Raw genomic sequence first — 25,594 nt, 5'->3', positions numbered from 1 at the left:
GTTCGGAGAGTCAAGCGCAGGGGGGGACTGAGATACAGAGGCACAGAGAGAGACAGAAGGAGAGTCTAGCGCGGCATGGCATTTTGACACTTTTCAAGCGCAGGCGCAGGGCGATAGGTTCCGTCAGACCAAGCCCTCCTGTCAGGGGAAAACATGCGTTAGTCGAGGGAGTGACAGTCAGGAACAGCTGCAAGACATTTGCTCGGCGCAAGTATCTTTTCCGCCTCTTATGGTTGGGGAGGGACTTAGTTCGGGGCTCTTGGTCCTCCAGTCGGGAACATGCAAGATGGAGAGAGTACATAAGCGTGTGTTGGCGTGCTAAGGTAGGTAAGGTACCACCAGTCAGTGCCAAGCCGAGGTGATGCGATGCTCCATCGAAGCCCAAGAGCGTGCAGTCAGTGAGTGTGGTTACAGTGTGTATGGGTGGGTGAAGAGAGCCGCCGCCGCTAGGGCGAGTGGGCGCCGCGTGCTCCAGAACAGAGTGACCCGCGGCGGCGGGAGGGCTGCCATTGGGCGGCTGCCCGCCCGCCCCTGGCATGGTCCGTGTTTCAAAACGGGCGAGTCCAGCGTCTTTGACTTGTCCACCAACCCGGCACTGACATTCAAACGTCTTGCCATCCAACTCTCGTTGTTCTCCCTTCATGTCCCTTACAAACGCCCATTCGATTGGCCACGGGCTCTGGTTGCGTTTGTTTGGTACTCGCGCAGTGGAGGTCTCCGGTTTTCTGTTCTGCTCTTCTCCTTTTTTTCTTCTGCTTTTTCGTTCCAACTGCAGTGATTCCCCCCACTATGGGCAGGGTCCTTGAAGATCCCCTCCCGTCGCCGGATATTGTGTGCCTATCCGCAGTGTACCTACATGACTTTTTGTTTCTTCGCCCAGACTGCCATGCCAGACCGCAAAAAAGCACGCACATACCCACTCAAAACATGTCGACAACCGGCAACATGGACCTCTTGGATCTCGTCTCGGGACTAAAAGACTCGCATTGTGCAACCATGCCGCCTCTCGGCACCCGGCCACCGAGGCGAATTCGAAGCCCCATGAGCCCCTATCATCCCGTCTTCGCTCCGTCGTCGTTCGGGGTTCCCCTTGCAAAGAAGTTGACAAGCCCTTGGCGGGTAAACAGATTGAAACGGGCCTGTCGTTCGTCGACTGCTCAACAACACCACCCCGTCCTATCCACCACACACACCCCTCCCCGCGCATGCGCACACATGTCTGCATCCCAAGATCAAGGCTCACAGGAGTTGGGCCGAGAAGAGGAGCAGGGGGTCCAAAGGCAAACGAGCGTTTATTCGCAGTAGAAAAAAAAAGTCTCAGCATGGTTCCCAGATATGGCCCATGTCTTTGTGCGTCTACATGCCCCCCGGTATAGGTCAGATACAACGGACGAGATTGGTCCTTCGGTCTCTGTCCCTCTGTCCCATGTTCTGGGCGCCTTGTCAAGCCAAGTCACAGTCACAATTCCTCAAGGCAACGCAAAGAATGTTCCCCAAGACTTGTCCGAAGGGCAAGGGCCTGGCCTGGTCTTGGGCCTGGCCCTCCTCGTCCTCGCCTCGTCCCCACCTGCTCAAAGAGGACTGTATTTAGCTGGCTGCATTCCCCCATGTGGTTGAGGCTCATGATCTTCTCGTGTGCATCGGCTGCTCAGTATCCACGACGACGCAAAGGCCCCTCCTCAGCCTTCCTTCTTTCTTTCATCTCTTCCTTTTCTCACACCCTCGGTGGTGCTTCACTTCTTCTTCTTCTCTCAATCTTACCAAAGCCCAGCCCCCAGCAGGCACAGCCGTTTCAATCTCTCCGGCTGAAGTTATCGTCATCGACGGTCCCACTCCTTCTTTACACACCACAGCCTGTCCCATCTCGGACATCCTCGCTAAGCCGGTCCAGGTCCTATCGATTAGGCCAAACAGCAAACAGCTGACACACATCTGCTCCTCCATCTCATCATCGCTCGCGAGTCGACGTAAGAGTTGAGAAGAGCCAAGCAACTATACCATAGCCTCCCAGCCATTTTGTGCGTGCGTGTCGCTTTGGTGTTCCATTCTTTCGACATAAGGACAGAAACGGAAACGAGAAGGAGGGTCTAGATCCTGTTCGTGTGAACCAACCTCGAATCGCCAAGTACTCTCCCTTTTGGGACCCAGCAGGATCCAGAACAGGACGACGTAGCTGGCTCACGAGAACGTCGTCACCCAAGTGCCGCCAACCACCTCGTCATAGTCGGCTCACTTGAACCCCGAAAACATTCAAACATTCTCTTTCCTCGCTCTTCCATGACCTCTTTGACTCTCACTTCTCCCCTTTGATTCAAACCTTTCAGACACAATCGTTCTTCTCAACCTTTCCACACCCTTCATCCCGGTCAAACCCAGCGAAAACCACGCAAGTCTCTTATTACCTAAGACTCCTTCTTCCGTTCTCCCTCTTCGACATTACACAGATCGTGATGCCTTCGCAAAAGATCAAGTGTCTCTTGGGCGCCGCCGCCCTCCTCTGCTCCGGGCTGGCCCAGGCGCAGAAGTACGTCCTCCACGACAACTACGACCAGACGAACTTCTTCCACGAGTTCAGCTTCTTCGACCAGGCCGACCCGACAAAGGGCTCGCAGACGTACACCAGCGCGCAGACGGCCAACGACAAGGGCCTCGCCGGCTTCGCGCAGAACGGCATCTACCTTGGCGTCGACGCCAAGACTACAGGTCAGGGCCGCCAGTCGGTGCGCGTCACGTCCAACAAGGCGTACGACTCTGGCCTGTTTGTCGCCGACATTGCGCACATGCCCACGAGCAGCTGCGGCGTCTGGCCTGCGTTCTGGATGTTTGGTCCCAACTGGTGAGTGATGACAGTCAGCAAACAGAGAGAATGGAAAACTAACCGCGGCAGGCCCAACTCTGGCGAGATTGACATCATCGAGGGCGTCAACACCCAAGAGTCCAACGCCGTGACGCTGCACACCGGCCCCGGCTGCACCATCACCAACGACGGCACCGTCTCCTCCACGACCCTCAAGGAGAAGGACTGCAACGCGGGCAACGCCGGCACGGGGTGCGGCCAGTCGACCTCGAGCAACCAGAACTACGGCGACGGCTTCAACGCCATCGGCGGCGGCGTGTACGCGGTCGACTTCAACTCGCAGGCCATCTCCGTCTGGTTCTTCCCGCGCAGCGCCATCCCGGCCGACGTGACCTCGGGCAACCCGACGCCGTCGTCGTGGGGCCAGCCGCTCGCCAAGTTCAACGGCGGCCAGGGCTGCGACATCCCCTCGCACTTCAAGCAGCAGAACCTCGTCTTCAACACCGCGCTGTGCGGCGACTGGGCCGGTAAGGTGTGGTCGCAGAACGCCGAGTGCGCGGCCCTCGCTTCGACGTGCTCCGACTACGTCGCCGCCAACCCGCAGGCCTTCACCCAGGCGTACTGGCTCATCAACTCGGTCAAGGTCTACCAGAGCCAGTAAGCAGATGCTCTCCACTTGGTGGGCGGGTGCGTCTTTTTTTTCTCCTTTTAGACACGACGACTGCAAAGACCTGGCGTCGGTATGATAGACGACGATCCAGAACGGAGTTGGAGGCTGGTTTTCTTTCTTCATGGGTTCGGCTTTTTTTGACGATATTTACGACATTTGGCTTTGACTCTTCTTTTTAGAGATTCTCTTCGACCACCCCGGGATATCTACTGGTAGATACCATTTTTTGTGAACCCTTTGGGACATGACATGACGGAAAGATGGCGTTACGGGAAAGAAAGAAAGAGGTCTCCTTTGATGATTACCTAGACTAGGTTATGCTTTTTAGCTTGTGGGTATGTTAGCTCCAGATACCCTGAATTGGACTATTACCTCGTAAACTTGGAATATGATACATGCCCCTGGTCTTACGTGAGTTCAAAATGAGTAAATAGAGATCGTTTCGCCGAGTAGAGCACAGAGAGCAGGCATCGTTTCGCCAAGTAAAGTATGAGGAAGATCAAACTTGAATGCTGGTCCGAGTCAGCACGCAGAGCTGTCAGGCGTCCTTGAGAGGTTTGTTTCGGCAAGAAGGACCGCTGAAGACTTGCTCTTCGGCGTTCAAGCTCATGACACGTGCGGTGCTGCGGCGCTGGGAGAGACATCTCCGGTGCGCTGATTTCCTCGACTCGAGTCGGCCAGCGACGAACATGTGTGCACCTGTCACCCGGAGCAAGATTCAGTTGACGTCCCGAGATGAGATGTCGTCCAACTTTGAGGACCCAGCAGCCACTAAGAACGAGTGGTTCTACTATGCCTCCAGGGAACCGGGCTGTCGGGCGAGGGCTGCCGAAACTGAATTAGATTTCACCGGGAGGATGTGCGTCCGATCTCTAGTGCGGGTTGCATGAAGTGGTTCAAGTGGCAGAGCCAATGCAGGGCCAAGACTCGAAACACGCTCATCTTCTGCCGTCTACATGGGCGGGCGCGACCTCACTACAGCTTTTGAGGCCAATAGAAGACAAAAGTAGGGCATTAGGATTGACGATCTCTGGACCTGAGTCGAGCATGCTATCGATGGCTCTGGAGATGAGGGTAACCATGATCGGTCGCACTCGGTCATCCCCGTTACCATTTGCGGATCTCGTCATCCGAAAGAATTCAAGAGTGGGGAAAGGAGTTGGAGATGATGGTGAGAAACGGGCTCAGGGGACAGGAGTTGGCCAAGACGGGAATGACTCCGGGATAGAGGCTGGGCGATGAGATGCAGGAGAGGAAAGAAGACGGGATGTGAAGCGCCAGGGCTCTCCCTCGACCCCGTGCTGCTGCTGCCCTGCCGTTAGTGCTCAGTTTTCAGTGCCCCTTCTCCCACGCGCAAACCTGCAGTGACAGCAAGGGGCCCCACACGCTTAAGACATGCAGCTAACAGGTCCCACCTGATCGGGCTTAGCTGCCAGGGGTATGAGGCAGATCCACCGTGATCTTCGACAGACTTCAAACTCGCAACAGGCACACAACCAAAACCTCCAGCTTTGCCCGACCTCTGGACATGGAGCAGCCGACGGGCGGCCCCCGAGCTCGTCAAGGTCGTAGAGACCTACCAAGACCTCTGATTGGACCCTGACCCACTCAATGGAACAATCTACGCTCCTCGTAGATCGTGCGCTTGGCAAAGAAGCTTGTCTGCTCGTACCGAGTTGACCAGGGGACGACCCCGGCGTCGATGGCCCTTGGGACTTGTGATGCACCTGAACCAGTCCACATGTTGCATCAGGGCCTCGGATGAGACGCCGATGGGCAGTATTACTGCTGTTACCGCTCATTCTCGTTCGGACGACTCAGGCCCATGGCCGCATATGGGGTGGTGTTTGTCGCGGAATCTGAGATGAGCCTTCTGTCAGACGGTCTACTGGCCCGATGAAGCAATGATGGGATGGGGCGAAGAGGGAAGCCGCGGGGTACAGGGCGACAACCAGATGGAGCAACAGTACGGTTTGGCTATAGGAACTCGTGGTATAAGATCCTCCCGCTCGCCCCGACCATCATCTGTCTTGTCTCTTCTCATCATCAGCTTCATCTCATCCAATCTTCAATAATATCCATTCCCTTCATTCCACAGCAGCGCTGTCCCATTCACTCTTTGCCGGTCAATAACCTTGAAACTGTAAATATTATACAATTCACCAATACCTTTCGTCAACACACCGACATCAACCACCAACGACAAAATGTACTTCACCAAGGTCGCCGTTCTCTTCTCCCTTGCCGCCACCGGCTTCTCCGCTCCCGTCGAGAGCCGCCAGGCCAAGCTTTTGTCCGTCCAGGACTACTCCCAGTTCCAGGTCTCTGACGGCGTTGGCGGAAACGCCCTCGCTGAGGTCGCCCAGAAGTTCCCCGTAAGTCACTTTCAACAGTCATACATCACCATCACCGTCCACTAACACCAAACAGATCGACCAGATCAAGGCCAACCTCGCGGGCGTCAGCAAGGACGATCTCGCCATCCTCCAGGCTGCCCGTGTTGCCGCCGAGGGAGCCGAGACCGACGCCGGTGGCTTCAACGACGCTATCGCCAAGGCCTCTGGCGCTGACAAGGATGCCCTCTCGGTCGGCAAGATCAAGAACAAGGTCCTCAAGCTCCAGCTCGAGGTCCTCGCCCTGCAGGTCCAGCAGGCCCAGGGTGCCAGCAACCAGGCCAAGATCGACGCCGAGCAGAAGAAGCTCGACAACAACGTCAAGACCGACACCGCCTCCAAGGGCAAGACCAGCCAGGCCGTTAACTTCAAGGCCACTTCAACCCCCAAGGGCAAGAAGAACTAAGAAACCTTCTCCCTGGGATATCGCGGCCGTTGCCGTGAAAGGCATCTCGCGCGCGGGTTTTGGTGCAGGACAGCAAAAGAGAAACGGCGGTAATCTCCTCTTGGCTATGCGTGGTGGGGAAACTTGGGTCATGAAACATTGGCGAAGGGAGTTTACGCTCTGGGGAGCTTGAATTCCTGGTTTAATTCGTGGACATGATAATTCGGCTGAAGTTGGGGGAAATTTAGTAAAATACAATGGAGTTTTGCTACTCGGACACTCCCGATCGGTGAAGGTGTGACAGTGAAAAGATCCTTGAAATCCGTCTTCTGATCGAAGTATCAGTATTCTTCTAGATGTCGTCGCTCGCTATTGCTGGGTACGTACTTTCCACTGGCGCGGTCGCTTCTCATCCGTTCCATTCTGACCAAATCATGTGTATGTCTCGTAGTATTCACGTCCATCACCTTGATCTAGGCTCCGGAAAGCTTCTCACCTTGATATTATTGCACCGAGTTTATACGATGGAGAACAACGGTTGCACGACTTATACATTTAAGTTGGGAAGGATCCTGGGTTGCACTTGCCTTGTTCCGGCCGCCAATGCACCGCACTGTGCGTGGCGCCGTGATCTGTGAGGCAGACTGTGTGAGCGGTCGCCTCATTCACTGTGACTAGGCTTCCACTCGGAACCTTCACCTCACCTTCACACTTTCTGCCTCTTACACTGAAACGTCAGCGACGTACCTATTTTTTTTGGGAGATCTATCTTCACCATCGACATTGGCCATACATATCAAATCAAATCGAGGCTATCTCAACTTCGCAGCGGCAATTACGTGGCCTCCGCCGCATGACTTGCACCACCTAATACCTCAGCGAACCGGGCGCCCCCGGTGGCAACTCCCTTGCCCAATGTCGACGCCATCAAACTACCTCCCCATGGGATGCTTGGTCATCGCCAGGGAGAATTCCGGTATTCAAAGCGATGTTTGGAAGCGATTGCGAGACCGTTACGGAAACTGGGCGGACATTAATCCAGCAGATCCGGTCCCCGACATCAGCACCACCCAGCTGGCGAACTTTGACGACACGGATGAGGCTCTTTTGAGGTCAAAACCCGTCACGGTGTTCAGGAATCTCGCGGCCGCCAGATGGATTCTGTTGCAAGTCTTTGTCTCTCAAGATCATGTTGCCATCATCAGAGTCTACATGCTGCCCGATGACGTTGACAGGCGCCTCGTCGATCGTGAGCGGAATAAGCTGAAGCACTCCCGCGGCTTACTCTTCGCAGCCCTCGACTTTTCACCGCAAACTTGGTCAGGCCGGCCTGCCCATATACCCGTCAATCTCAGTGATCACTTGAAGGAGGAGTTCGACGACGAAGATGAGTCTCGCACGCTTTTGGAGATGTTCAACAGCATGCCCTCGCCAGACCCCAACCCGAGCGTCATCACCAATCACGGGGACCGTGAGGCGGCGTATGCAGTTCTGGAGAGCGACGTTCCTGGCCTTACCACGACACTTTATGATTACCAGCGCCGATCAGCAGCCCTGATGATTGAGCGAGAAAGCGAGCCCGGCCAGGTCCTCGACCCCCGCCTACTCAAGAGCATTGACCAGAATGGCGCCACGTTCTACTTCGACCCCAGCCAGAGCGTACTTCTTAAAGAGCCACGGTTTTATGATGGAGTCAGAGGTGGCATCCTTGCCGAGCAGATGGGGGCAGGCAAGACGCTCATCTGCCTGTCTGTGATTCTAGCGACCAAGCACTCGGCCACCCAAACGCCAGAGATTTACCGTGGAAACGACGTTCCTGTGAGAAAGCGGGTAGCATCTCTCGCAGATATGGCGGCTTCATGCATCACTCGAAACGCGGCTCCCTGGAAGACGTACTTTAACACATACGGCACCGTGGAGGATCTGGAGTTCCCAAAATGCATTGCTGCTATTGAACGGAATCCTGGCTTTTACCATGTTCCACCTGCTCCGCCTAAGCGAAGCAGTCGATACCAATTGACGGCCGAGCCGCCACCAACAAAGATATTGCACAGTCACGCATCGTTGGTGGTTGTCCCAAACAACCTCATGAAACAATGGGAACAAGAGATTGCGAAGCACACCGCTCGCCAGGATCGAGCTGGTCTCAAGGTCCTCACCCTGGCCAGTCAGGTGGGAGAAATTCCCGACGCCCCTTCCTTGGCAAAGTACGATATCGTCCTCATTTCTCAGTCCCGACTCGGCAGGATATACAAGCAGACTATGCTACATGGGTGTCCCCTGACAGAAGTTCACTTCAAGCGCTGCATTGTTGATGAAGGCCACAAGCTTGGATATTCCAGGATTTCGAGCAAGAGCGACCTGCTGCTAGCTCTGGACTTGATGCAGATTACTTCTCGATGGATCGTCACCGGAACACCAACTCCAGGATTGTACGGTGTAGACGGCAAGAGCAAGGTAGCCAGTGCTGGAGACAAGATGGCTTCTGCGGACACGGAGAAGCAAGATCTTGAGAAGGTAGGAGCGATAGCATCGCTGTACCTGAACGCCCGGCCTTGGTCAAATACCTATCATGAAGCGGAAGATACGCCTGCAGACTGGGCCGTCTATGTGATGCAGCCGCGGCACAGCTCGAGGAGTAGCGGACGCAAGGGAATTCTCAGGGCAACGTTGAACACGCTGCTCATCAGGCACCAGCTGTCTGAACTCAACAAGCTGCTTCCTGCCGTCGATGAGAATATTGTTGTTCTTGAAGGTTCCTATCAAGACAAATTATCGCTCAACATCTTCTCGATGATGGTCATCTTCAACGCAGTACAGTCACAACGGCAGGATGCAGATTACTTTTTCCATCCTCGACAGAAGAAGTCACTCCTCCAGCTACTACACAACTTGAAGCAGGCTAGCTTCTTCGGTGGTTCATTCTATGCGCCCGAAGACTTACAGAAGTCGCTCGATACCGCCGAAGAATTTTTGAAGGAAAAGAAGGTACCGATCAGCCCGATTGATAAGATTTTGCTCGAAAAGGCCATGACAGTGGCTCGCATTGCCCTCAGCAATCCGTTGAAACAGCTCAGCAACCAGTTCAACGAGATCCCCATCTTTGTTCAGGACTTTCTTCCAAATGGTGCTAGTAAAGCCTGGTCTATGGACGATCAGGATACCAACCCAACTTGTACCGACGCAGGTATGGTGATGGGTGTTCAGAAGGTCATCCGCTCTTCGCTGGGAGATGCAACCAAGTTGAACAGTCTGATGAATGGCCAGCTTAAGGAGGAAGGCTATAAGATGATGGCTGACGGCAGCATCACCAGCGCCCGATCCACCAAGGCGGAACGACGAGCAACCAAGCTTCCGGACACACTCGCAGGAAACACAAAGCTTGGAGGGGAAAGGACGCCTCGGCATCTGCGCGCCAACGCTTTCCACGCCCCTGAAGAGTCTTTCTCTCAACAGGATCTGCCGGAGGACCTTCTGAAGGCAGAGCTAGTTTCTACGGTGTCAGCCAAGCTGTCGTACTTGCTCGATAGCATTGTGGAACATCAAGCGACGGAGAAGATCATTGTCTTCTATGAAAATGAGAATGTGGCATGGTACTTGGCCAGCATGCTCGACGTGGTGAGTAGGCACCTACAGTCTATGCACAGTCTATGCAACGCGAAGCTAACTTGACGAACGCAGATTTCAGTGTCACACCTAATTTACGCCAAATCACTGGCTTACGATCGAAAGATGCAGTACATCAATACATTCAACCACGAAGACAAGTTTCGGTCAGTTTGCTACCTACCTGCTTCACCGAGTAGTCTCTTACATGCATAACAGCGTAATTCTCATGGACCTGTCCCAAGCAGCTGTCGGTCTGGATATGCGCGCGGCTTCGAGGATCTACTTCATCAATCCGGTCCTGAACCCCCAGATACAGGCACAAGCTGTTGGACGAGCTCGGCGTATCAGTCAGCAGAAGCCCGTTACAGTAGAGACGTTGATTCTCCGTGGCAGTATCGAGGAAGTGATTGTTGAGAGGAAGAAGAGCATGTCCCAGATCGAGCACTGGAAGTGCAAGACAATGTTGGACGACCGTCCGATCTACAACTGGATCCTGAACGCCGCCATCATACCGCTGCCCGAGGGCGAGATGGAGAAACTGGCTCAGGCAGTTCCGCTGAAATATCCCCAACCAGTATTCGGCAGCGGTTTCGGAAGAGAACACCATCCTGACCAGGACCTCATCATGGGTGACATTGGTCCCAGCTCACCCATCAAGAATCGACAACCGGCGAACGTCAAGACTACCAACGGAAGAAAACGTTCTCGCAGTCCAGAACCACGGAGTGCGCCTGCCCGCCCTGCGCGCAGAGCGCGATTTGCCGAAGATGATGCTGTCCCATCCGTCAACATCGCGATGAACGGCGAGTCCAGCACTGCAGAGACCCCGGTCATTGACCATCAAGAGAGCGTTCCACCTCAGGACTTGCATGAATTAGACACTAAGCCAGCTCGCCGAGTACAGTTCTCGGTAGCTTGATGACATGTCGACGTACGGGTATTGTGTTTTGATCACGTTTTATAGATGATTGACTTGTATATAACATGAGAAAGGGTGCGGGCACTCCTCAAGCGGCGGAGTGCCATGGTGTGGTTTACCCACGGGTGGCAAGAACTGCTACCCGAGTCTATATATAACGTTCATAATAGCAGCTTCACGGAGGCAGCCAGCTGTACATACCTAATGACCAAAGGTTTCGGACTTCGCCCTTCTTCTCTCTTCATGCAGACTGCGACGCCATCGAAGGCGCATATGCAGAGCACGCGCCCATCGGGGATCCGATCTGAAGATGCAATGCAAGCTGTCGGTCGCCACAGGGATATCTGAGATCGCAGGACGAACTGCGTTGTTGTCTGTCCCTACACGCAGAGCCAAGCATGCGATGGCGTCCGAGGGCCAGAGTCCTGAGCTATTCATAGTTGAATTTGGTGAGGTGTGAAGTCTGACCTCACGGACCATGTTGTTGTTCAGTCCTTGCGATGCTTGTTCCTGACCACGAGGCCTCGTTATGAAGGGGACTAAGTTCGATGACAGCGGAACCCGGTTCACGGCAAGCACGTGTGGACGAACCGGGTCGTCCAAGGAACTGGGCCAACAGAACGGACCGCTGGTGCACTTCTTTTGGCGAGAGGGAGTTTGGACGTTTTTTGGCCCCACGAACCTCACCTTAAATCCCGCGCGAGGGGCAGTGCGCGGCCCTCCGTCCGTTTTGGCGAAACCTCTGTGCACGAAGAAGGCCTGGACGTTGCTGAGATTTGTTTTTTCTTCTTCTGGACAGAGAAATGATGGGGTCATGGGCCCATGGGAAAAACCGAACCAGGTTTTGCAGGCATTGGGAAATAGTTCGATCAAGGTAGTTGGGGTTCTTGGACTTTCGTGCCGAGACGGCGGCGGCACGCCGTTGTGTTGTAGCTAGGAATATCACACGCGGGTGGGGAGGAACACGCACCCACTCTCCAAACCGAGATATCCGTTCAACGGGGGTGGTTCAGCCGGCAAGAAAGGCGATGATGCAATGCGGAGATGTCGGCAAGCCGCCGCGGCCCCCATTGCCCCGGAAAGAGAGGCTGGGAGCCAGGCAAGGTAGGTTTGCGGTGACAGGAAGATCCCCACTCTGCCTTCCGGTGACTGTCCGTCCCAGTTTCCGGGGGGCGGCGACTGAAGAGGAAGAAGAAGAAACGGAGGCGCATCATGACGCCTGTCTCGTTCAATCTGTGACTGTCAAGTCTCTGGGCTGAAGGGCGGGAGGCGTCTGGTCCACACCATCCACATCCAATCCTTCCAAGTTTCATGGATCCTTTTTCACAAAGTCGGCTGTTGAGAAAGCCTGGCCGGTAGCAGCAGCATCATTATCGCGCACTTTGACGCGCAAGCGGCGGCGCCTCCAGGAACAGACGCGGGTGCATTAGCCCAGCGCTCGCTAAGAAGTACCTCGCCTGCGACGCAGTTTAAGAATGACAGATGCATACAATGCAGAGCCATTGTCGATGACATTCCTCGCCCCAAAAGGACAGAATAAAAAAGTCCAGAGGTTGGGCCGTTTGCGCTAAGAGTTGGGTCTAGGGCAGGAAACAGCAGGGACGCCCGTTGAAACGAGTTTCTCACCAGGGCAACGACTTAGCCCAAACTAGTTACCTTGCTCCGATCTCTCGGGACTATCCCCTCCAGCATGGCTATTTGCATTCCACCTAAAAGTCCCATCACCCTCTCTCGGCTCGGCTTGGGACGAAGGGCAGGCAAGAGAAGATGGGATGGCCCGGGCGGGAGGGACTGCATACCATCATCACACCATCTCGCCGGTACCGCTCTCGGGCTGTTGTTGAGATGAGTCGTGAGATCGAAATTGCGATGATAGCGATAACAGCCCTGGGCAAGATGGGTTGCTTCGAGTACGCGGGAAGTCAGCGGGAGGCGGATGCGAGTAAGCGCCTTTCAAGATTGACGAGGCGTCGTTGATGCGACCTCAGCACGCGCTACGGCGTCCAGGGTGCAAGCCGGGCCTCTCAGCTCTCAGCTGAAGAGGGGAAAAGGAAGCCCGGTGGGATTTGCCATGTCGTCCGTTGGAGTTCCCACTTGAAGCAACATCCACGGCATTCTGTTCCTGGTGTACTGGAGAGAGAGAGAGCGGTTTAGCCAATCCGCCAAGGCAGGAAAGCAGCGGCGTACCCGATGCTGCAGCCCTCGAGGTTCCAGCTCCGTCTGTGCCATGGATCGAAAGCTCGAAACACTCCAGACCGACAATCCCGTCATGGCCAGCTGCAGCAACAACCCCCGTACGTACGTCCTATCCAATCTTGGTGCGTGTGGGCGTGTGAAGGTGTGTGTGTTTGACGCTGCAGGGCGGAACGGGATCTCCCCAACCTCTCGCCGATATGCTTCGCGGGTCACCTCATTCGTTGGTCTGAAGGTCCGGACGACGAGCCCTGGGCGAAAAGCGAAAAAAGATGAGACCAGACGACGAGAGGGAGCGAGCTTAGGGCCGTTCAGGGACTGGGCTCTATTTGCCCGAGACGACTACCAACGCACAATCACATCACCATTGCCTGTCCATGTCTCTGTTTCTCTGTCTCGCATTCTCTGCCTAGGTGCTTCACATGAAAGGACCACGGAAGACGACGGCAACGTGCGCAGCTCTGTATGGGCTGTGTGCATGGCCTGCATTGTCCAGAGGAGCCTATTGCTGGACGTCGATGGCGGTTCATCGCAACCCCGCGAAACGGGGGGGACAGGGAATCATGGCATATGCCTTGGCTACCTCCAGACAGCCCATTGGCCGCGAGCAAACCCGGGAGTCGTCGTCGTCCGTCCCAGCCGCCTCCGCCACGCAAGGAATCGCCCGGCGGTCCAGAAACCTCGCCCAAACCCACCCTGTTAACCTTGTTTTCTTAACTTTGCACACAAATGTCGTCTTGTGCTGAAATGGAATTGTGGGTAGACGTGTATGGATACAGCCTGCGACACATCGTCGATTTGATGGAAGAGGCGCGGGACTGGGCTAGACGAAGGGGGGGCACCGTGGAAGGCAGAGGGGTTAGATTGCCCACATTCCAATCATTCATGCCGACTAAAGCATGCCCCAGCCGCTGTGTTGCAGAAATGCTGCCTCCATATTGCGTTGCTTTGCGTAGAGATGCGGTAAAGGCACAAAAAAAAAGTTCTCTGGACCAGGCCTGGTCCTTGTGTGTTCTGGTGCTGCTGCTTCCTGGTCTGAGGGGGCGAGCGCCGACACATGGACATGTCTTACCGTGCCCACGACATGACGGATATTTCGAGCGTGCGTGGGTTGGGGGTGTTGGCTGAGGCGTGTGTGTGGTCGTCCTCGCGAGAGAGTGGGAGGAGCCTGATATAATGCGGTCAGCGCATGAGATTCCGCAATCTCGTCCTTTTGCCCTCGCTGCTCATTTCTCTCTGTGTTTCGAGTGCGCGCAACAGCCCCCTTTCTTAGCATTGGTACATATTTGTCTCGACTCGTTCCTTGATTTTCTTCATTTTGGTTGTTCGGATTGCTTGGGTATATGGGTCCCGGCCGGATTGTCTGAGCTTGGCTTCCACTGTTTCCAACCCCTATCCTTTCAGCTCAGCTCGCTTCAGTCCCTGCTTGGTGATGCCTTCAACTTGGTAACGGGCGGGTCGGCTACTGAATCGAGAACCCACACGGCAAGGCAACGACGGCAACTAGCCAAGCTCCCCACGCTGGAATATATTAAAAACACACACAAAATTACGGCACATCGACCTCATGAGGACCAAGGTTGCGGGCACCCTTTGGCGACAATAAAAAGAGCAGTCTCCCCCTCAGACGGCCCCGGCGAGCGGTGCGGCTGAATTGAGTGAGAAAGAGAAGAGAATTGTGAGGAGCGAAAAAGAGTCGGTCAGCGCCCCAGCAACGACGGAATCTCACCGAAGGCCAAGACGAGGAGGTAACGAGCCATTGAGACTCGGAAAACCCGAAATCCACGGCGAAATGATTAGCGGACGGCAGTACTACGAGATCCCACCCGCTGGCGGCGGCGGGAGCGGCGGCGTCGTCATCGGCGGCGGTGGTGGTACCCGTGGTGGTGCGGGTAACCACGCGATGAACGGCCACGGCAGCATTCATCGATTCGACCCGACATACGTTCCCGGCTACGGCCACGGCGTGCATGGTTACAGTCGGGGCCACAGTCACGGTGGTGGTGGCTACTACGATCGCAACCGCGGGACGCGAGTCCAGCAGTACGACGACGACGACAACGACGATAGCAACAATATCAGCATCAACCACGGCTTCAAGCCTGCCCCCGCGGCCAGGCAATCCCTCTCGGCGCTGGACGAGAAGCGTGCCAACGAGATCCGCCGCGGCGTTTACGCCCACGTCTTTCTCGATGTCAAAAATAGCAGCAAATCAGAAGTCTCGTAAGTCCCTCTTTCGTCCTACTGTCTGGTTTTCGCGCCTCCGTCTTCCATTGGCCGCCCCCGTTTCTTGGGTTCATCATCCACCTTTGCTTTCCGTCGCAATTTGTTTCTCGTTTTCGCGCGCGCGTCAAATAAGCCATCAGGCTGTCTGTCAGTCTGTTTTCTGCCCTTCGCGCATGTACACTTCACCTTGCATGAGAATGCGTTCGTGTTCGTCTCTGCTGCAGTCGGATTTACTAGTCATTTTCCGGGTCTGCTAGTCATTTATGTTACCGCGTGCCTCATGCTGCAGCACTTTTTCTGCTGCTGCTGCGCCCTCTTCGATGCCTGTCCTGACTTTGAGGATGGTTTCATCCATTTGCGAGTTGGGACGGGGTCGTTTGGGCTTCAGGTTCATCCGATTATCCCGTTTTGTCAAAGTCAATACTTGGTACCCACGTTGTTTGCGCATGCACATGTTCATGCTGCGTTTTTCTGTTTTTCCACCGTTTCTTGCCCACATTTTTGAAGAAAAAATCTGGAAATCTGGATGACGACTTTGGATACAAGTCCGACTGTTGTCGCGTCGTTCGATCTCCCGAAAGAGTTTAATGGGGCGCTGCTCCACGCCTCATTTCATCGGCGCCCGATGTTTCCAAGCGGGACGTGGAGCTGAGCCGACGGGGTGCCTGTTAGTGTTGGTTATTGGAAATGCTCTCTCCATTTGCACTTGCACACTTGCTTTTCGGGGAGGCTTGGAAAGACAAGACACATGCAGCAGCAGCATGCGGATAAAATCCCACAGACGAGCAAGCCGCTTCCTTCAATGCCGCAGTCGTTCCTCGAACCTGCTTCTTCTGAAATTGCGTCCCCACGAGATCTTCCGCCCAGCCTCGGCGCGGGCGGAGACGAGAGCTCGCTGATCGCGAGCTGTCACTTCTGGTGATGGACACGCATCGTCATCCCCCCAACATGGATGGAGCTTTGGTCCCCCCGAGTTCGACTTCGACTTCTGCTCCATGTCTCCCCCTTGCCCAAAAAGACACACAGCGCAACATACGACCCCCTTGCTCTTTCATCTCCAATCTCCAATCTGCAGCTCAAAGTTGGGCAGACCCATGATTTGAATCATCCTTCATCCTTGCCAGCAGCCGCAAATCACCCACCCTTCCGACCTGGAGCGGACGCTCTCAATCACTTGGTGCCAGGGAGCACGAGAACGGAGACTGCAGACGTTTTCTCGGAAGGAAACGATAAGCCCAGCAGGAACCAGGGGACCAAAGGAGCTTCCTAATTTCCACCAGGAACAGTGGCGCGCGTCTCTGTCCAGTGGCCGGCTAGGACAAGACTCGCGCCGCTACCCGCCAAGCGGCACGATACGGCTCCAAGGCTGGCTGCTACAAGAGACCAACAAGAATTTTTCCTTCTATTTCTCTTCTCGTCCCTTTTCGCGCCGCACATAGTGTAAGCCCTAGCGCAAGTGCTAGAGTAGGGAGTCGTCGTCGTTCGCCGCGCCCACGTTGCCGGGTTGCGCGACTCGACTACGGCGTTGCTTAGCCCGGCCGCCTTGCAACGCCTTCCCAAGACTCGACACAACACCCGCGACAACCCACGGCTGAGGTTCGCCGGTCCCAGGTGCCAGGGACCCCCCTCAAGCTCCAAGTGCGCCCCCAAGGGGGTGGTGGGAGGGGTGGGAAGGCCCTTGGTTCCACGGCCCATGGCAACCCCCCCGCCGGTGGATGGTGGATGGGCGGGCACCCATCAGTGCCATCACGCTCCATTGGGATAGGATGATCAGAGCCATTGTCTGAGCACTGCCGATGCACCTGTCTGTCGTTGCGTTTTGTGTGTGTCTTCCACGGATGTGTTGGTGTCCGTAGTTACGGTACAGAGTACCTTACGCAGCCTGCCTCCGCTGAAAGCCTAGGGTCCAGGCTACAGCCTCCCCGCCGGTGCCAGCGCTGGTGCGAGTGCCGGCCTCTGCGCTGTTTTCCTCCCGTCTTTTCGTATTAAACATGACTGAACCCCCCCATTCGTCACGTCATGCTGGCGCTTGTTTAATCTTCTCTTTTTTCTCGCTTTCACTGTTTGCCGATTGCTTGTACCTTCTTGGCTTGGACACTGGGACCGGGGCCGTTGCCGATTTCCGATTGCTCTTGTTGGATCTCACCTATTAACACGTCTTCTCCCACCACCTAGTAGCAACAACCCGAGAGTCCAACAACACAAGAGACGAGCTTCCGCCTCACCTGCTGCTTCCACTTACGTCGTACACGATGGTAATCGCCTGAGAGTCCCCGGCCGTTTCTCTTCACGCCCATCAGTCGCTACCGCAGTCACCCTGACCCCCGTCATGGCCGCCAGCCACGGACCGGCCCCAGCATACTTTGGAGCCCCTACGGAATTATACTCCAAGCGTGATTCCTCAATGAATGCGATGTCGCCCGCACGATCGAGCCCGCGGATAGCCCGCGTACCGTACGCACTGCAAACAACACCCGCCGAAACCAAGGGTGTCGTCGAGGCCATGCCCGTCACCCCACTCAACAGACCGCGGAAGCTCTCGCAGGCTTCCACTGTCACCGTGACAAGCGTCAACAGCCCGAGGGACAGCTTCGACTCCAGGTCGAGGAGCTCGTCATGGAGCAGCAACAGGTCCAGCTTCGAATCGAGGGACTCGTGGAGACCCGACTACCTGTACCAGCGACCCAGCCAGCCTGTCGTCTTCAGGAAGAAGGCCCAGCCTGGTGAGATCTTTGCAAAGCTGCCTGGAGAGGTGCTGGAGCTCATCCTGGGCGAGCTGAAGAAGTTACATCTTGACAGGAGTAGTGAAAGCTGTGCGACATGTTGGATGAGGGATCTGTGCTCCATCAGCCTGACTGCTCGGAAATGGTGCAAATACGCACGAGTGGCATTGTAAGGTGGTCTTCTTACGACAACGTTCTGTTTGCTGACGACTTTCAAGATACGAGGATATCCAGCTGGTGGGACCAGACTCGACTGCGCAGAAGAAGAAGTACAAGCTCGCACTCGGCTCCCGAATGATGCTTCTACGACGAACTCTGAGATCGAACGCGTACCTCGCCACCATGGTTCACACCGTGAAGGTCCCAAGCCCGCCCGTTGGCGTCGCGCTGGAGGATTATCACAACCAGGTGGCCGCCCTCATCATGGCCTGTCCCAACTTTGAGCGCCTCATCGGTCTTCACCCTCAGTACAGCCACTCTTTCAGCAAGCTGTACCACGCCCTCTCGACGCGCAAGCGTCTTAAACACATGGACTGGGTGGTCCAGCCCTCCCCGTTCCAGCGACAGCACCGATTGGGCCGTTCGAACTCTTCTGATAATGTCCCAACATTAACCCAACGCCAGCGCGAGATGGTGACGCCTGGCGATCTGCAACCGCACCAGAGCGCTACTTTCCTCGAATACCACGTCGACTGGGCTCACCTCAGCACTTTGACGATTCACTGCCTCCCGGGCGCGACGCTCACCCCCGATAATCTCGTCAGCTCGGCGCTGATGCACCTGACGTCCTTGCAGCACCTGTACCTGTCTCACATGCCGGTGACTGCCTTCAACGACAACGCCCTCCTTTCGCTCCCTCCCTTGCGCACACTATCTCTTTCCCACGTCCCCGGTGTCACTTGTGCCGGAATCTCGGCCTTGGCGACTTTGCCTACAAGCCAGGCGATCCAGAAACTGACTCTGCGCCACATCAACCTCGAATCCCTGCCCGCCCTGGCTCGCATCTTCTCCAACTTCACCTACCTCGAAGCATTCACCCTCGTCCAGAGCTTCGCCCCTACTCTCCCCGAAGACACTTTCATCTGGCTCATGCCCTACCTTGCGTCTGGTTCCCTGCGTAAACTCCACTGGGACATCACAAGCAACACCACCCACGCAAACGCAGCGGATTCGATCCTCGCCCGCAGCATCGCAGCCTCCGGCTTCCCCTCCCTTCGCAGCCTCCGCACCCCGAACGATCCCGAAGGCATCTTCCAAGCTCTCTGCCGCCCCTACGAGCGCGTCGACCTCGCCAGCGACCGATTCCGCCAGCCTGTTGCCCGAAGCGCCTCGTTCCCCGCCGCGGCGCCAGGATCCCCGACCAAGTCCAAATCCAAATTTCCGGCCAAGGCCGCCACACTACCGCCCACCGAGACATTCCTGGAGTGCACCGATCTCCACCAGGCCCGTCTGGCAGCGCAGGCCCGCCTCGAGGCCGCGCGGCCGTTCCCGCGGTTCTTTGTCAATGTCATTGATGAAGATGGCACGCTGTTGGAGAAGTATGGACTGGCAGGTTTCATGGGTACCATTGAGAGCCGCATCTCATACAACCTGCGTCCGGACTCTGGCGCGAAAGACGAGCGTGGCGGAATAGTCGAGATGTCAGACTTAATGGCCGGCAACAACGGCGAGGACATCCCCAACGGCAAGGAAGGTTGCACCGGCCGCTGGAACATGTCTTCGTCGGCGGCGGAGAAGAAGGACAAGGAACGGTGGTGGCACACGGAAAGAGGCCGATGGCACCAGCCCGAACTTGCGTAATGATGATGAAACGTAATCATGGAGGCAATACCCCTTGTGCTCTGGCTTTCCTTTTTTTCTTTTTCTCACTTTTTTCTCCATGACGATTTACTCATGATATCCAAATTGTCTTGGACGTGGAGATAGATACCAAACGAAATCTGGGATGGGGAAACGGATGTGTATAGATGTACTTAATGTTTTATAACGGTATTTAAAGGGCCCAACGACAGACGGCGAGAGATACAAGATGAAGCCAAAAAGAAGTAGATATGCCAGGAAAGAAATCAACAGCACCTCTTTGACAGGGGTTTCTTGACGATTGATTCATCCTTCTGCTATGCTGTATGTCACACTCGTGGGGGTCTGTGAAACCTTGTCAGGAAGCTTTCCAGAAAAAGGAAATGTTTTGTCCTCCAAGTCCTGTTGCCACGGTGTTTCGTTTTGCGTGGAATTCTCTAGAAGACGGACCGGTCCGTCCGGCTTGTGGTTCAGATCATCCGTGGACGGTGACACGCATCTAGGTATCCAAAGAGCTTACATCAGCGCCCCCAGACGAGAGCAGGTCGCAAGCTGTGACATGGTGGGACCAGGAGATGAAGCAGGCACTGCCTCTTTGCTGTTGCCTGTGCTCACAATCATTGTCAGTCATCGCGTGCTGAGGTGCCTAGCTGCCTTTTGAGCATCAATATGAAGTACCGTACATAGGGATGTTCGGCTGGCGGTAGGCGGGGGACCCCGGTGCGCTGCAGGAGCCTTAAAACCCGCCCAGGGGACTCCCCATCACAGGCGGTTCCATTCCTCGCCATCCCTCCCCCCTTCCACTGGACCCGTCCCCGCCCCCACCGTAGGTTCCCTGTCCGTCAATCCCGTGCGCGCAGTGACCACCCGACCGCTGCTGCCTCCCCACCTGACCTCAGTCACCTCCATCAGCCTCAACGACCTCCGACATCTACAGTATCTCGACTTGCACCTCTCACGTACCAGACGTTCATCTCAAGATAGATTTCAATATCCTTCGCCGCTTGAATATTCTCCTGGGTCCTACCCCCGACGCTGACAGCCTTGCTTCATTTGCATCATCACCCGCCCTCGATTGCATCATTCAATCGGGTACCTTATAACGAGTCTGGAATACATCGGCATCAGCCTGGGGACCACATTTTCGTTCGGAACAGGCCGAAAGACGACGAACAGGACGGGAGCGGGAAAGAAAACCACAAAAGGCACGGAAGAGGCAGACCAAGATGGCCAAGGAGAAGACGCTCCGCATCTTTTGCTTCGGCGACTCGCTGACGGCCGGGTTCTCGGCTTACGGCTCAGTCTACCACCCGTACTCCATCGCTCTGACGCAGAAGCTATCCAAGGACTTGTCCCACACGCAAGTCATCGCCACCGACAACGGCATGCCGGGAGATGTCGTCACCCAGGGTGCTTTTGCACAGCGGTTCGCGAGCGAAGGTCCGTTGCCGCCCTCCAGTTTCATCTCACACGATATCTCACTTCACGTCTCACTCATAGCTTCTCATGTATGATGCTGATTGATGAAATGTAGTGAACTCAGTATCATTTGATCCCGTCGCCGGTAAATCAGTCCCAACAGTGTACGACTGGGTTATTATCCTGGGCGGCACAAAGTAAGTTCAAGCTCATTCACCGTGGCCGCATCTCAGATAAGTGCTAACGCTCTTGCAGCGACTTGGCATATAGCGTGCCTCCAGAGAAGATTTTCCAGTCTCTCCTAGCAGTTTACAACACAGCCCTCGAGAAGGGAAGCAAGGTCCTTGCATTAACAGTGCCCGAGACGGCCATTAAGCATACGAAGGTCGATGCCGCGCGGAGCCAACTTAACTCTGCCATACTCTCACATGAGGCGCCAAATTAGTAAGTCAAAGTCTACTTCTTCACAACCCAAGTCGTCACGCGAAAAAGGAGAGAAATGCTGACCGCAGCTAAGCTACGCCTTTGATCTCAACGCCAGAATCCCCTACCACGCCCTCCCGGACAGAGAGCGTAAGAAGTACTGGGATGACGGCGTGCACTTTACCCCGGCAGGCTACGACTGGATGGGCGGCCACATCGCCGAGGCGCTGGGCAACTTTATCGAACTAGAGCGCGACCCCAACTCGCGCAGGTCACGGCGCACGAAGCGGTACAAGGAGGAGGACATCTCCTTTGACGAGGAGTCGGGCGACCCACGGTCGCTAAGTGAGGGATACGTGGTCGTGCGGATGAGAGACTTGGATTAGATACCTTTTATGATGCACCCTTTTTCTCTTTCTTGCTGACATCTCTCTATTGTCGGCTGCCTGCCTTTCCGGCTGCCGAGGTGCCCTCTCTGATGAGTGGTCTCATGTGCTATGCTTGTTTTGTGTGATTCCCCTGAACGCCGGTAAACCCCCCTTACAACGCCAGATATGTTCATCATCCAGTCGTAGCCGTCATTTCATACAACCAAGTTGGCCTCCACGAATTCCTGAGTCGGACGACTATTAGCCGTGTTTGCACAGAATATGTCGAAGAAAGGGGTGGTACTCACGGGGAACTGCTTCTGTAAAGCGTTGGTCACATTCTCGACCTCCTCAGCCATGCTCTGCACGTTGGCGTCCCACTGCCTCATCTCCTTACCGACCGTCACCTCCGCCCGCCCGCTGCCCTTCTGGCCCGAGGCCTCGCCGCCCTCGAACCAAATCACCTCCTCGAGCTGGTCGATCCGGCCGAGAAGCCGGCCCTGCTCAATCATGCGCGCCGTCGTCTCCTCCGCCTTCTCCCCGTCCAGGCCGAGCAGCGAGCCGAGCGCCTCGAAGCCGATGTTGCGGTACAGGCGCGAGGCACCTAGCAGATTGTGCTCCACGACGGCCTTGGCCAGGACGGTGGACCCGTCGGCCGTCGTCGCAAGCTGGTGCGGCTGCAGGCCCTGCGCGAACTTCTCCACCTCCGCGGGCGCGAGCAGCCTGTCAAAGAACATCTTCTCCAGCATGCCGAACTCGTCCAGCCCGGCGGACCGCTCGTCCTTGTACAGCTTGCCCAGCGCGCGGCTGCGCATCGGGCCGGCGGGGGCGAGGATGGCGCACTTGACGGCCATGCTGAGGGTGTGCAGGCGCTCCTCCTCGGCGATGGCCGGGCTCAGGCTGATCTCGTGGTAGCGGTTGCTGGCGCCCAGGAAGTCGCGTTTGGAGTCGAGGATGCGGGCCTGCGAGAGCTTGAAGTGCAGGTCGAGGTCGCGGTCCTGGACGGTGTGCATGATATTCTTGAGCTTGTTGACGTACGTCTCGGCGGCGGTGGTATCGTCGACCTCGAGGTAGTTGCGGGCGATGCGGACCCAGACGCGGGCCTTGTCGTCGTTTGTGACTTTCCGCTGGGAGCCGTCGAGGGGGATCTCGGCGAGGGACTTTGCGGCGTCGAGGAAGTCCTCATTGTTCTCGTGGGCCTCGGCGACGAGCTCGCGGACGGCGGCGGCCTGGTCGAGGAAGGAGGACGGCTGGGCGCTCAGCTGGGAGAGGGTGTGCGTGCCGACGGCGATCCAGAAGTCGTCGTTCTTGAGGTCGCGGAGGACCTTGACGAAGGTTGTGAGGACGGCGCGGGTGGACACGATGCCGAGCGAGGCGGCGAAGAAGGCATCGAGGACGGCGTTCAGGTCGGAGGTGATTGTCGGCGGGGAGGAGAGGTTCTTGATGTCGGCGATGATGGCCTCGTAGGCCGCTGCCTTGTCGCCCGCGGACTCGGCTTGGGCGAGCCGCTCGGCGACCTTTTGCGAGGGCGCCATCGTTGCTTCTTTTCTTCGTTTGTAGGGTTATTCGGGGGAGTGAGTGCAATTCGTGAGGTTCTTGTCTTGGCGTTATGGTGTTGGAAGTCGCAGAGCTGGAGCTGAGCTGTCCGTTGGTCGTCATTGGTAAGGTTAGGCAGGCAGGGTGGAATGGTGGGGTAATAGCTTCGGAGAGGTTGTGGAGGGGTGCAAGGGCCCACCGTCAAAAGTCAAAGACATGCCTTGTACGACGGGAGCTTGTACAATGAACGGAGCTCATCATTGAACCAATTTCATGTGCGATTCAGTGAGGCACTGGGACTGAGTGACCTGAGTTGTCGGGAATTTGATAGAAAAATCGCTTCCATCGCTCATCACTGACTGTTTTCATGCTCTTGTACTTAACTTCAGTCAATGAACAACTTTATGTACACAACAAAAACTATTTTTGTTGACCTAAAATGAGTTCAAGATTCTAGGCTGCCAGATTGAGTGCTCACAATTGGAGGACTTGCTCTAACAAGGCGCTTCTCAGGTTTTTAAATAGACCGCCTGATATGTGTACTTGACTAGGGACGATGGTGACGATAACGACGATGGTAATAAGGAAGATAATAGTAGAGCAGAGCAAGATATATAACCACAGGAGAATTGATCGTTCTAGCACAGGAAGAATAGACTCTTTTCAATTTACGAAGGCCAGTCTCATAGCTGTTGTGAGGATAGCAGTGTCCGTCACCAGTTCCCCGTCTGGCCGGACCCGCATTGGCATCACAGGTAGCTGGAAGGGGAGCTCTTAAAATAGGGCATGCTGCTCAAAACCAACTTGTTGATTCTGCCTCAAGATTTACCCCGTCGGTGAACAGTCGGAATCAAGGAGGCTGGTGTTCACAACATTCGCTGAACTATTTTAAAGCGGTCGCGTGTCTGGGCCATCGGGATTTTTTGCCAAACACGACTCGCTCTCACCCCGTCAATTTTGACCACCCACGATCGCGCGAGACAGGGATCGGCCGGAATGCATGGGAGTTGTGAATGCATTAAATTATGAACGGTGCGCGGGTATCTTTCCAAACATCGGCCCACCATCAGCCGATGATGACGAGCGAACCCTTCCAGCTTAGATATACACTTTTTTCCCTCCTCGGTGTCTTTTTTATTTACAAGACACTTTGAAAATGGTTCGCTTCACCTCGTTTTCCCTCGAAAACTAGTGTTGCAAAACAATCGGCTTCCCCGCCTCCCAGTTGTGCAGGCTCTCCTGGATATTGACCCAGTACCGCAGCTTCACCGCCTCCCTCTTGGCCGTATCGATATCGTCGTGCCGGAACGCCTCCTCCAGCACCTCCTCGCTCTCGCGTATCCGGCCCTCGTTCGCCTCCCGCTGGCCCTCGAGCTCGCTCTCCGCCGCCGCCTCCTCAATCTCCTCGCGCGCCTCCAGCACCACCATCAGCAGCTCCGGGTCCTCGACCTTGAGCGTCTCGTCGTTGGCCACATCCACGCCCCGCAGCTGGAGCAGGTACTGCGCCCGCAGCAGCGGATTCGACAGCGTCTTGTACGCCTCGTTGATCCGCGCCGACGTTGCCTCCGCCCGGTTCTTGAGCTCCGCCGGGTGCATGTCCGGGTGCGCCTTGGCCTGCAGCCGGAGGAACTCGCGCCGGAGGGCGCGCTGGTCGATGGGGAAGTGGCCCTTGGGCGGCGGCCCGTCTGGGAGCGTGATGGGGAAGAAGTCGTAGTGCGTTGCCGGCGGCTTGCTGCCGCTTTCCTGCACGGAGGAGGCCGTCTGCTCGCTCGACGCCGCTGTCGCCGGTCGGGAGAGGGACGCCGTTGCTGACATCCATCTTGTCTGGGTGAGGCAGTTATAGGGTTTCGGGCCCCATTGTGTTGTGCTTCTCGCGGCCAGCGGCGTGCTGGTCATTGCTCCAGTCCCGGCTACCCGGGCCATGGTCGCTTGTCGCCGGCACCTCGCACAGAGGCGGGATACGTCGCGTGCGCTCGTCGTGATTGAAGTACGCATTCTGCAAGACTGGTACGATTGAACTCAAAAGCTTCTCCTTTACGCAGCGCAAAATCGGTAAGTTGTTGGCAGCAATCGTCGGGAATATCTATGCGATTGGAAACACAGTGAATGGTCTTTGGTGTTGCTCATCCGCAA

The 25,594-nt window shown here is 55.9% G+C and overlaps 7 protein-coding genes across 7 annotated transcripts; 5 read left to right on the top strand and 2 right to left on the bottom strand.

Moving 5' to 3' along the window:
* Positions 1–2,450: 2,450 nt before the first annotated feature.
* Positions 2,451–3,458, top strand: COL26b_001109 (uncharacterized protein; the record flags this gene model as incomplete). Its single annotated transcript, XM_053174068.1, has 2 exons — positions 2,451–2,836; positions 2,888–3,458. The coding sequence occupies 2 exons, from the start codon at positions 2,451–2,453 to the stop codon at positions 3,456–3,458; spliced, it is 957 nt and encodes a 318-aa protein (XP_053042185.1).
* A 2,216-nt stretch (positions 3,459–5,674) lies between these two features.
* On the top strand, positions 5,675–6,266 carry COL26b_001108 (uncharacterized protein; the record flags this gene model as incomplete). The annotated part of the gene is made up of 2 exons (XM_053174067.1): positions 5,675–5,842; positions 5,898–6,266. The coding sequence occupies 2 exons, from the start codon at positions 5,675–5,677 to the stop codon at positions 6,264–6,266; spliced, it is 537 nt and encodes a 178-aa protein (XP_053042184.1).
* An 894-nt stretch (positions 6,267–7,160) lies between these two features.
* On the top strand, positions 7,161–10,773 carry COL26b_001107 (uncharacterized protein; the record flags this gene model as incomplete). The annotated part of the gene is made up of 3 exons (XM_053174066.1): positions 7,161–9,863; positions 9,927–10,018; positions 10,071–10,773. The coding sequence occupies 3 exons, from the start codon at positions 7,161–7,163 to the stop codon at positions 10,771–10,773; spliced, it is 3,498 nt and encodes a 1,165-aa protein (XP_053042183.1).
* Positions 10,774–14,758: 3,985 nt separating this feature from the next.
* COL26b_001106 (uncharacterized protein) lies at positions 14,759–15,193 on the top strand (the record flags this gene model as incomplete). Its single annotated transcript, XM_053174065.1, has 1 exon — positions 14,759–15,193. One exon carries the CDS (start codon positions 14,759–14,761, stop codon positions 15,191–15,193), a length of 435 nt encoding a protein of 144 aa, XP_053042182.1.
* Positions 15,194–17,521: 2,328 nt separating this feature from the next.
* On the top strand, positions 17,522–19,715 carry COL26b_001105 (uncharacterized protein; the record flags this gene model as incomplete). Its single annotated transcript, XM_053174064.1, has 2 exons — positions 17,522–17,976; positions 18,134–19,715. The coding sequence occupies 2 exons, from the start codon at positions 17,522–17,524 to the stop codon at positions 19,713–19,715; spliced, it is 2,037 nt and encodes a 678-aa protein (XP_053042181.1).
* Positions 19,716–22,140: 2,425 nt separating this feature from the next.
* COL26b_001104 (uncharacterized protein) lies at positions 22,141–23,460 on the bottom strand (the record flags this gene model as incomplete). The annotated part of the gene is made up of 2 exons (XM_053174063.1): positions 22,141–22,170; positions 22,234–23,460. 2 exons carry the CDS (start codon positions 23,458–23,460, stop codon positions 22,141–22,143), a joined length of 1,257 nt encoding a protein of 418 aa, XP_053042180.1.
* A 1,189-nt stretch (positions 23,461–24,649) lies between these two features.
* Positions 24,650–25,384, bottom strand: COL26b_001103 (uncharacterized protein; the record flags this gene model as incomplete). The annotated part of the gene is made up of 2 exons (XM_053174062.1): positions 24,650–25,285; positions 25,376–25,384. The coding sequence occupies 2 exons, from the start codon at positions 25,382–25,384 to the stop codon at positions 24,650–24,652; spliced, it is 645 nt and encodes a 214-aa protein (XP_053042179.1).
* Positions 25,385–25,594: the final 210 nt, after the last annotated feature.

Source organism: Colletotrichum chrysophilum, assembly GCF_026319265.1.
Source record: "Colletotrichum chrysophilum strain AFK26 chromosome Unknown scaffold_4, whole genome shotgun sequence".
NCBI lineage: Eukaryota > Fungi > Ascomycota > Sordariomycetes > Glomerellales > Glomerellaceae > Colletotrichum > Colletotrichum chrysophilum.
This window is presented reverse-complemented; position numbering and strand designations above follow the sequence as displayed.